General features: G+C 36.4%; 1 protein-coding gene across 1 annotated transcript; it reads left to right on the top strand.

Moving 5' to 3' along the window:
- Positions 1-1,855: 1,855 nt before the first annotated feature.
- LOC106890731 (ADP-ribosylation factor-like protein 5B) lies at positions 1,856-10,576 on the top strand. Its single transcript, XM_014946704.1, has 5 exons — positions 1,856-1,936; positions 3,164-3,311; positions 6,302-6,385; positions 8,077-8,228; positions 9,761-10,576. Exons 2-5 carry the CDS (start codon positions 3,168-3,170, stop codon positions 9,807-9,809), a joined length of 429 nt encoding a protein of 142 aa, XP_014802190.1. The 5' UTR covers positions 1,856-1,936; positions 3,164-3,167; the 3' UTR covers positions 9,810-10,576.
- The last annotated feature ends 1,503 nt before the right edge of the window (positions 10,577-12,079 follow it).

Genomic DNA, 12,079 nt, shown 5'->3' with positions numbered 1-12,079 from the left:
AGATGCTGATGCTTTCGTTTTATTATTTCATCCCCAAATCAAAATTAATTAACACTTCTGTGGCTGTTTCTTATTTGTGCTTGTTCAAGTTACTGTTACAAATACTATTTTGACTACAGAGTAACACAGATAAGTTGTGCCTTTTTTTCCCCAATTAGTGTTGAACCATTCATGCTTCAGTTGCTTTCAAAAAGTAAACTCAGTGGAGGTTTTGGTGGTTTTTTTTCCCATTACTTTAGGTAGCATGATACTGTTTGATCCAATGCTTTTCTCATTCATTCCTAACTAAGACTCTGTATGCTGATGTGATGTGTAGTGCCTGCCTAGAATTCCTTTTCTTTTCCTCCTTGAAAATAACTCAAACAGAATGTTGCAAAAGCAGAGTCTTCTTCTCCCAGGCAATAGCTGACAACGTGGCTATTCTGAAAACCACAGAAGGGTATTTCTGTGTTTGAACTTTTAAACTCCTTTAAACTTAACTCAATTTGAAGAAGAGCTGGACGGTCTAGTTATGTGGCATGGTTTATTAGAGTTGAAAGCAGAGAGGATTTCGTACCATTTATGTATTGGGAAAGGTTGTTTATTACTGATGTTGCTTCTTACGGGGCTAAAAGTATTACTGCATTTAAGGCCAGGAAAAGTTATTTCCTTGGAATGTGTTGGCAGGATGCAGCAGTAGGGAAACTGAGACCAGGAAGTACATTTCAACATTTGTTAGGGATGTATTGCGTAGCAAAATTTCTGAAACTCCCAAGCAAGAGATTGTTTTATTAAAATCACTTTCAGTATGAAAAGACCTAGGCAGTTATCTAAGTACATTAAAAAAACCCAAACCACTAATTTTTCCTTAGACCACCCACTTGCAGACCAAAACTCTATAAGCTGGAGTAGCGTGTCCAGTTGCAGGCTCCTCAGTACCAGAGAGACACGGACATACTGGAGAGAGTCCAGTGATGGGACACAAGGATGATTAAGGAACTGGAGTATCTCCCATGTGAGGAAAGGCTGAGAGAGCTGGAACTGCTCAGCATTGAGAAAAAAAGGCTCAGAGGGGATCTTGTTCATGTATCTAAATACCTGAAAAGAGGGTGCAAAGAGGACTGGGCTCATCTCAGTTGTGCCCAGTGAGAGGAGCAGAGGCAGTGGGAAGAAACAGAAACACAGGAGGTTCCCTCTGAACATCAGGAAACACTTTTTCACTGTGAGGATGACCGAGCAGTGGCACAGGCTGCCCAGGGAGGTTTTGGAATCTCCATGCTTGCAGATACTCAAAAGCCTTCTGGATGTGGTCCTGGGCAACTGGCTCTTGGTGGCCCTGGTTGAGCAAGGGAGTTGGACCAGATGACCTCTAGAACCTTGACCATTCTGTCACTCTGTGACTTTTCAGTTCAGAAATTGCAATGTTGGAATATGTGATCTATTCAAAATACAGCTTCCTCTTAGTTTTTACTATGTCAATGTTGGTGGTCCCTTAACAAGTGGTTGTTATTGAGCCTTGAATGTTAGACTAATCTTTTGTGCAGTCTTTGGATGTTTGGTGATGTTCTTAAGATGATACACTGCTATGAGTTATATTTTTCATTGTATTTTTCTTTCTAAAACTAGAATTGTTTTTTTAATGAAGTAATCATATTAGCAACAATTCCTTTATGAAGACTTCCAGTTCTGACTTTTCCTAAAACTGTAGTCTCTAGAGAATATGAAGCTTTGTGGATTTTTTTTTCCCCTGTCTTGAAGCCACCTTGAAGTCTGTGCAAGCTGTTGAAATAAGACAAACAAGCAGTTCCTTCCTTTAGTAAGGAAAAGTGATTAAACAGAATTATAATTATTGCTGTTTAGACTAATTTATTCTTGGGGTTTTTTGTGTATATGCAGAGCACAAAGTAATCATAGTGGGACTTGATAATGCTGGAAAGACTACTATTCTTTACCAATTGTAAGTACACAAACTACTTTGGTTTTCTGTTTACATTTTAGTATTTGTCACTGTTTAATCATTGAAAATTCAGCTTTGCGACCTGGCGGAATCTCTAGGGATCTAGATTACAGTTTGGATATTAATGGTATTAGCTGTTCTAAACAGATTAAATATTTAAAGGATTAAGTGAAGAAACTATAGTGTTTTAAAACTGAACCGTAAATTAAATAAAAAAACTGTATGTACAAGCACAAAGTGAATTGCAAATTTTTGCCATCAAAGCCTATCTTTATTTTTAAGCATAGAAATAATCCTGTCGCCAAGAACTGCAGAGAAGGAAGTGATTTCTAAATTAATGGAAATTCTAGCCACTCTGCAAAAATCCATAAATGTTTCTTGATTTCAGCATCTAAAATTTATGATGGAGGATTCCTCAAGGCAGTATTTCATCTTGCCTAGGTACTACCTTCAGCGTTTTCAATAGCATCATTGGATCCAAATCTTGCCAGCATTGCAAGAATATATATCATAAATTCAAGAATATCAGCAGGAACAGAATTAATTATTGTAATTGTGGAAAAGGAGAAGGGTGTAGCCAAATGACTATGCATGTAGTTGGCTAGGAAGGCAGCACAGGATGTTTTCCAAAAAAAACCTGTTCCTAAGCACTTCTGACAAAGCTTAGAGGTAGAACTGAGAAATTTTCAGCTATGTAAACAAACACTCCTTAGTAGTTTGTTTTAATATCGAATTACTAAGTTGAGTGCTCTGAAAAAAATATATTCTGATTTATATTTTGCACAGGTTAGTGTTCTCTTATTTGGGATCTTTAGAATAGCAGCTTCTACTTCAAAACAAGTGCATTTTAATTATCTGTTAAAGAGTGTTCTTTAAAAAGAGAAGCCTATTAAAATGCTGATTCTTATCCATTTTTTATGGCTTTGTTGTTGTTGTCTTTAAGCATGTTTATAGTCTCTGCTACAAAAGCAAGTCAACCACAGTTTTTAGTCCAAGCTGGGATCGATCTAATCTTTTTACTAAAGAACTGTTCTTAAATATTTGCTTTATTTCTATAAGAATTCGAATGCATAGCTTTTTAAAATACACCCAGTTTTTCTAATTTTTTTTTTATCAAAGTTACACATTTTGTACACTTTTTCTACAATAAATTTATTGTAATTGAGCTCTGACAAGCCTTGTGGATTTTACTGCCTGGTCTTTATAATGTGATATTGTTTCCTTTAGCTTGATGAATGAAGTGGTTCACACTTCTCCAACCATAGGAAGCAATGTAGAAGAAATAGTGGTGAAAAACACTCATTTCTTAATGTGGGATATTGGAGGACAAGAGTCATTACGGTCATCGTGGAATACCTATTATTCAAACACAGAGGTATGAGAAGCTGCTTTGAAATCTGAAAATTCAATATGTTTGTTTGAAATTGTATTTATTTATTTATTAGGAGTATTGGTAGATTTTTATGAAGATTGTAACTGTATTGTCTTTAAATTGCTTTGAGCAAGAGCAAACCCAAAAAGTGTAAGGTGTCTCTGGTATGCAGCCAATTTTCTGGCAATATTTGAAGTATTACTTTACAGTAATGTTGTTTGATCTGTGGTATAAACTATGAGGTTAGACTTTTTTCCTGTACAATTAAATGATATCAAAATACACTTCAGATCAAATGGGGTTTTTGCATGTTTTTTCAAGTAGATGAAAAAGAAAATTTTACAATATACTTTGCAGATTCAGTGGGGGCTTGCAGTAGTTAACCTAACTTCTGTACATCTGCTCTGAAATGTTTTTGAGGTAACAATAATTACAGGTGAGGGTTGAAGCTTTCTCTAAGCAGCTGTAATTAAAAAGCTTGCTCATCAGCTTGTGACTTCTACCCAACAGATAAAGGACAGTCTAGCTGTGCAGTACTCATAAGATAACTGGTAAAGCTGCCATCGCTGGAAAGGTTAGAGTAGAACTCAGCAACAAGTTGTCTTTTGGGGTTTCTTTTTGATGCCAAAAGGTTATCAACACAACATATAACCTACATAGATGTAGAAGATTTTAGATTTCATTTTATTACCATTTCTACTAAAAATAGGGATCTCTTGTAGATCCTACTCATTATGTAGGCATTCCATCCTCCTGTAACATGAAGTTTTCTGCCCGATGCCCCCCTTTGAGAGAGAAGAGGTTAGAATGTTCAGAAACTCTTTATCTACTGAAAGCCTGGGGATGACATTTCAGCTTTCATCTCTAGTAATTTAAAGTTAGTTCTAATTTTATCTAGAAAAGTATGACTGCATCTAAGCCACATATGCATGAGGGTGAAGAGACTTATGCCAGCATTATCTGGTACAACAGCAGTAAGTTCTTGATGTGTCCATTGAGAATCTTTGATTTTGGAATTTGGGGAGATGCTCGTGTTAGTTCTTTTTTTGGTCCTTTTGGGATGCTCTTCGTCACATTCTGGTTAGTAAGAGTCCTTTCTAGCACTTGGAAAGAATAACTTTCTCTTTACTTAGAAGCTTTGTCTGCTGTAAACAGTTGAGGAAGAAACGGGGTCTGTTTAGTATGCTAATCCTGCCCTCCCTGATATGAATAATTCCTTTACTGTTCCTCCTCATCTGCTAGACATCTCAAAGTCACAGCAGCATTAAATTGACTTGTTTTTCATACTTTGTGGACATTTTAAATGGGTGATGAATCTCCTTAATTTTATAAGGGAAAGTGATTTGGAGCATATGTTGGATAATTATAGCAGTGACTTCTAATCCTCCTTTTTTGTTACTCTCTCTCTTTTTTATATTTGCTTACTTGTAAATTGAAGCAATGTAAAAAAAAATCTTTCGAGTAATGTAAAAATCCCACAAATAAGCTTCCTAGTGCATACCTATCCTAATTAGTTTCAATTCAATATGGCTAATTCTGCAATTGTGTTTTAAGAGTGAGTGCAGAAAGGATGGTGAGACAGATTTACAGACGTAAGACCTGGGGGGAGAGGAAAGGAGAGGCAGCTCTCATGGTTAAGTTATCACGGGTGGGGGCAAACAAAAAGAGTTACAGTAAAAAAGGATGGAAAAGTATTCCCACCTGGGCAGAGGAGTAATGGAGTCTCTCAGATTAATCATAGAATCATAGAATCGTCTAGGTTGGAAGAGACCCTTGGGATCATCGAGTCCAACCATCAACTCTACAAAGTCCTCCCCTACACCATATCCCTCAGTGCCCCATCTAATAATGTCATCCCATTGGCTTTCTCTCCCGTGCAGCACATGTTCCCTGTAATGTAATTTTTTTTTTTTTTTGAGTATCTGTATAATTTTCATCAGAAAGTGTTTGATCTCCCTTGTGGTGGTTCCCACCTGTGACACTCTTGGCACTGCTTGGAGCACCCTGTGGGCAGGACAAGTGTTGAACACTGCTCCGTTGTTGTGGTTTGTGTACACACACTGTTACGTAATGCTTGCACACATTTACTTGAGTATTACCTTCTACATAACGCCACATCTTTTTCCTCTCTAGTGGCAGGCTACAAAATAGAACGTACAACACAAGGGGCAGAAAGAGAGTAATTTTCATTCCGATGACACTTGCTTCCCGTGGGAGACCTGCTGTCCCAGACCTAGCAGTGTCTCAGGATTCCCAAGTGCATGGGTGTGAGAAGAATGAAGCCTGGCAGAAACAGTGAGGGTAAAGTCACTGCTGGAGCAATCTCCAGGTGCCTCGCTGGAAGGGTGTGGAGGTTTTCAGTGAGAGGCCAACCGCACAGGTCCTCTGGGTTACAAAGGTTAAGGTGCTGTGGAACAACACAACCCAAAGCCCTACAGGTACATAGCATTCTGAGGGCTGATCTACTACTTTGAAATAACACGTCTTAAGCCCTGTGAGTAAGATGATGGTGAATTGCTAAAAATGCTTCTTTCAAAATAGGGAATTTTCATTTTCAGTTTTATAGTTTTCTGAACGTGCAAGTAGTAATGGACAGTAATAGCTGTTTTCATTGTAGCAAGTTTGTCATCCACATTTGAGATGAAATCCACTGTCTGTAGGTGCTTTTGGTACCTACGTCACTGTTTTCCTGATGGTGTAGGGCCTGAAAGTTCACCGAGGAGATTGAACCATAGTACAAGAAACTAGCAGTGCTGAAGTGTACAACCACAATGATTTTTTTTATTTATTTTTTTTAACTATAATCTTCATGTACGATTCCCAGGGCTCTAGGAAAAGACTGTAATAATAAACATCTTGTTCTGTTTTCTAGTGTACTCTGAAAGTCTGTGTCTCTCTTACACAGGAAGACTTGTGGTAGTGGTCTCTTGGAAAGATGCTTTCTGTAATTTATACTTTGTACTTACTTAGTGTCCTATTGTTTATTCCCCTAGTTCATCATTCTTGTTGTTGACAGCATTGACAGAGAGCGACTTTCTATTACAAAAGAAGAACTTTATAGAATGCTGGCTCATGAGGTATGTGGGGAGTTGGGATAATAGTTTTCTTTTGTTGTGAACAGTCAAATAACATTACGTGCTTCCTATGTTAACAAGAATTATACTGTCACTAAAAAATTTCTGAGGCTAAATGTGTGTGCATGCTGATCACATTTTAAAACCATGAAAATGATAAATGAACACAAAAATTATTATGAAGCACTTCTAATAGGGCTTGATTGATTGTAATCAAATCACTCTTTACTTTGCAAATGTTGAACTTGTAAGACATCTTAAACTTCATGTTAATGTAACTGGGTATTGTTCACCACCAATAACGCTCTTCTTTCAGTTAAATGTTTAAAATTTCAAGAAACCTTTTAATTTTTATTTTTCATCTTAGAAAGTAGGCAATTCAGTTTCTTTTTCTGGTTTGTTTTAATCCTATGTCTTAAAATTAAGGAGCATATATCATACTATGGATAAATTAGTTTTAGTTCAGTTTCCTTCTGAATTATTTTGTTTGTAGTTTTATTATTATATGTTGTATTAAGGACTGTTCAGGTCGCTCAACCACCCTAAATTAACATCTACATCGGATTACCTAAAGTATATTAAAACATTCTGTGATCATTCTCTTCCTTCATTTTTGAAGGACAAGGATTTAGTACAATACAATGCAAGTAATTCTGTTGAGTTCATTTCTCTGAGAGATCCGCGCTGTTTCAAATGATTGAGTTTTTACTTTACGGTTAATATTAATGTATTTTGGGTCTGGTAGTAAGGAGCAAATACACCACCAAGGTAGGTGGAAAGATGACTTTTTGTGGTGAAGTTTTCCCATGTAGTTTATTAGTTTCCAGTGTTATAAATCTCCTACAAGATTATGATCTACCATCTCTTGAAAACAGTTGGTAGGCCTAGACTGGACTACTTGTAGGAGTGAATTTTCAGCTTTAGAGCATAAGGATTTGTTTTGTTATGTGGTTTTTTTTTCTCTTCATGGATAAATAGTCTCACAATTTAATATACATTGAAATGTGTTGAACACTTTTAATTAGAGCTGTCAGCTTCCTGAATATTTCATTTGTTTACCCTTCTGCACCCCTAAAACCATACATCCCAGTTCTTGTCTCATTGCTGTGTGGAGTCTTAGTTTCCATACAGAAACAAAACAACTTTTTACGGGTTTCTGTTTTTACTAAAGCTGCTGCAGCTTTATTAGAGTCCCTTTTTAGGAACAATAGGATACAACTTAGAAGAGTTTAGATAGCTTTCTTAAACTGTTACTGCTTTAATCACTACAGAACTTGTGTAATGAAATTGCAAGTAATTTCAAGGGAATGATATTTAGCAGGCTTTTTCATTTGAATAGCATCTAATGTAGATTTTGGCATGTTTATCTAGTAATAATTTGCTGGCTGGATGTTTTGGAGCTTTATGAAATATATTTTAACAAGACTTTCATTAGTTCACATGAACACGTGGTCAATACCAAAAGGATAGTTGTATAATACATTATAATTTGATTGTGGTGGAGAACACTTCAGAATAAATTGGTTTCTTCAGTCTTTATGTAATTAATTTTTAATACCATAAGTCTGTTTAAACTGCATGCTGCTGTGTAATTGTAGATTAGCTTGAATATGGTTCTTTTAAGAAATTCAGTTAATGCAATAGCCTTTTAGTTCTTTATAATAACTATTATGAATACTGTAAATTACTTCTAGGATTTACGGAAGGCTGCAGTTCTCATCTTTGCAAACAAGCAGGACATGAAAGGTTGCATGACAGCTGCTGAGATATCTACATACCTCACCCTCAGCTCCATAAAGGACCACCCGTGGCACATTCAGTCCTGTTGTGCTTTGACAGGAGAAGGGTAAATGCTTATTACTTAGTATAGTAATACACAGTAGATGAGATTTAGAAGCCTGTTGACAGCTATGTGGATTTACAGGCAGAGGGATATTTTGAATTTCTCCTTTATTGAACTGAGTAGATTTCTTCATAGTTCAAACTCCAGGTTTGTGTGAAAGTCTTTCAGCGTATTGTTAAAAAACCCCAACAACCGAAATCCAAACAGCGCAAAAAACCACTTCCCCTCAAGTCTGTAGTTGTTGGCTCTGTGTGCTGCCCTCTCATTCTGTGTCTCTCTCTGTAGTTAAAGAAATAAGCTACCATCCTCTTCTGTTACGTTCTGATCTACTCTAAGCTACTAATGTCAGGAGGGTGGTGGGTGGGTTTGGTTTGGGGTTTTTTTTGTTTGTTTTTTTTTCATTTCAAACATTTCCATTCAAACATAGCTTTGATGAAAAGGTACATAGATCTGGCATAAAACAAAATTGTTACCAATAGTAAACTTTTTGTTTATATCTGGCTGATGTAGCTAATTTTGAAATTTGTATACCTTATGCCAGCGCTTACTAAAAGGGAACGCTGAGCTTTCCTTAGATCCTTTGACTATAAAGGTCAAAAAACATTTTTTGATGCCTGTAACAAGTTGGATCATGGATGCCCCATCCCTGGAAGTGTTCAAGGCCAGGCTGGATGGGGCTTTGCAAAACCCTGTCTAGTGGGAGGTGTCCCTGCCCATGGCAGAGGGGTTGGAACTAGAAGATCTTTAAGGTCCCTTCCAACCCAAACCATTCTATGGTTCTATTGAGAACTCGTTAAAAAAATAAATTCCAGAGTAGGTCACTGAGCTGAATGTTCTTTGGGAATATCTGATAGAAGTCTAAGGAGAATAGCCCTGTGTGAGCGAAGCCCTCTTGGATAGCTCAATCATGACTTACTTTACAAAGGTAAAGCTTAAAGTGGGTGTAAACTAGGTAATTAGATCCTTAGAAAATCAAAGAAAAGCCTGTCTTCTCAAATGGAGGACTTTTAAATAGAGATGTAAATTGAGTGAATAAGCAGATGAGATCCCAAGCAATCTTTTTGTTGAATATAAACACTTTTAATTTTGTGATGGGATTTTGGAATTCTTGATACACTGTCTTTTCATGAACAATTAGATCTGGGTAACCCGTCCTTTGTCTTCTAATATGGTATGTAAAAGTCTAGCTTTCAAGTGAGCAGTCTTTCATGGGAAGCCTGTAGAAAAAAGAAAAACTTAATGTGGTTCCATGTACTTAGAAGTAAGCATGTTAAGAACAGCCTGGTTTAGATTTACAAGGAAAAAAATTGAAGTAGTGCCAAGCTTCAATAAAATAGCATGCTTGACAATCTTCTTGTGGTTAAACCCTGAGTTAGTTTAAAACACTATTTACTCTGTTCAAGTTTCAGTCCCAATTCCAGCTGTTTGTTTTGTTTTTATTTTAAGTAGCTGTTTTTAAACATAAAAACAAGTAGAAAGTACTTTAAAGATGTTAGAATAGAACTGGTACCAATATATCATCTCTTATTTTTCAGATTGTGCCAAGGGTTGGAGTGGATGACCTCCCGTATTGGTGTGAGATAGCTTATTTTGTTGGGGTTTCTTTCCCCAAAAGAAGAGACTTCTATTTATCCTGTGAACATGTACATTTTTCCGTGCTCCCAGCTGCTAAGGCAGTGACCATGTTTAATTTATATCAGCCAACCCCCAAGCTGTACTTGAATCAAGCGCAGTTGAACTGAAACACAAAGTATTTTTCTTAACTTTTTTAATACACTAATCTTCAACTGGATGAACATATGTGCATCTGTTTTTAAGCATTGAAATTCCTCTGAATATGTACTCTAACTTTTTCATGACAGCTTTTTAAAATCCATTTTGTCATTGTCAATATTTCATACTTCCTCTTTCTAAATAGTTTATATAACTTACTAACATAAACGAGCGCAGTTTGTTTAATAATGAAAAAGTAGTGAGTAGGTGGACTTTACTCTGGCATAGCTTTAGCCTCTAAGGATAACCATATCTCCAGCTGGGCTTCCTGGAACATCAGCAGAGTTCTAGCCAGCATGTGAGTTAATAGTTATGAATGCAGATTTTTAAATGCTGAACGAGTTAGTTACAGTTAATATTGTGGTGGCTTTTAACCTGGTATATAATTGAACTTTTGCCTTAAAGCAAATCTCTTTCTTTCTCTCACTTTCTCTGGTAAGCAGTTCTAGGACATGATTCTTTTACTTGAAAATACATCTCTGTACAGTGGATAAATATTTTGTTATTAAGTGCTGGTTTAGTCATTTAGAACTTGAATACCTTTTGAAAAATAAACCTCTTGATAATTAAATTTGGAATCATGGCAGCCAGTGTTCAGTGTTATGTGTAGACTTGCTGTGCTCTTGATAATTAAATTTGGAATCATGGCAGTCAGTGTTATGTGTAGACTTGCTGTAATCTGTTACAATTTTAAATACTGTATACGTGAGCCTGCCTCACCTTTTAGTGAGAGTGCTGTTTTCTAAATGAATGCAAAATCCAAAGGGAAGCCAGTTTTATAAACAGAACAAAATCATGGTGCTTTCTCTGTTGACTTAAGAGTGAATGTAATCTTGACATTTACTTACCTATTATCAAATCTATTTTCGGGTTCTGTTGCAGAGAAAGTATTTTGCCTTAATTTTTGTCTTAAGTTTTAGTCTTATTTGCAGGAGCAGAGAACTTTTGATGGTGTTCAAGTTAAAGTAATTCGTCTGGAATTTAGGAACTGAAAGTTGAAAACGTAGAGAGCTTCCATTTGAAAAACAGGTGGTGAAAGATTGGACCAAGTAACTCTTAATTCAATTTGAAGGGGATAAAGTTAGATTTGTAAAGAAAATCCAAAGCTATGGATGAAGTTAATTGAGAATATTAGGCACCCAAAAAAAGCCAACCACCAAACGATCCCAAAAAATCTGCAAAGTATATTAAAAACAACAAAAAAACCAAAAAAACCCAAAAAAACCAAAAAAGAAAACAAAGACAACAGTGGACATCCAATTCCTAGTGAAATCTCAGCAGTGTTCAGGTTTCTAACCTACATAAATGCTTGGCAGGCTTTCCAAAAGCACCATTCTGCACTTTTGCATGCCTGAAAACCACGTGGAGTCTGGTTACTAGAACCATTTTGCTAATTGACTGTATGCCTTTAATGACAAAATGTTTTTCTTAAATCTTGTTTTGATAATTCAAGCACACAGAGTTTTCTTCAATAAAATTTTAAGTTTTGTAAATTTCAATTTGCTTCCATTTTTATTTGAACAAGGCTTAATGAAATTTTAAAAGTATCAGGAAATATGTTGTCGTAAGTTTTTAAAAGATGACTTTGAATACATGTGGAAACAGTGACTGGTTGAATGAAGTTGTGTATTAATGCTGGTTAGCAAAAGTCACATTTAGGAGAAAGATTATGTTCAGTGTCAGGTCCAAATGGTCAGAAAATAACTTAAATCAGTGTAAAGTAGTGCTTAAAGAAAAGAGAGCAATCTAAGGCAAGGTTAAGATGTGATACTAAAGCTTCTTGTTCCAATATTTGTGCTGACAACCCTTCTAAATGTGGGGGTCCCTTCACAGCAGGTGACCCCAGGCTGTGCCCTAGGTTTCCCACAGCAGAGTCTCAGGTGTTAGATTTTATAAAAAGAAGTCATTTAATGGAAAGGTGCAGCAGCAGGGTCAGCCTGGGCTGGGTGTCTCCGGAAAGGGAAGGACCTCAAAGAAAGGTCCTTCCTTGTGATCTCTACACCCCCCCTCACACGCTGTCCACGTGTCTTTTAGTCCAATGTGATTTTTGGTCTGGGAAAGAAGTCATTTAATGGAAAGGT

Source organism: Calidris pugnax, unplaced genomic scaffold (assembly GCF_001431845.1).
Source record: "Calidris pugnax isolate Ruff unplaced genomic scaffold, ASM143184v1 scaffold19, whole genome shotgun sequence".
NCBI lineage: Eukaryota > Metazoa > Chordata > Aves > Charadriiformes > Scolopacidae > Calidris > Calidris pugnax.
This window is presented reverse-complemented; position numbering and strand designations above follow the sequence as displayed.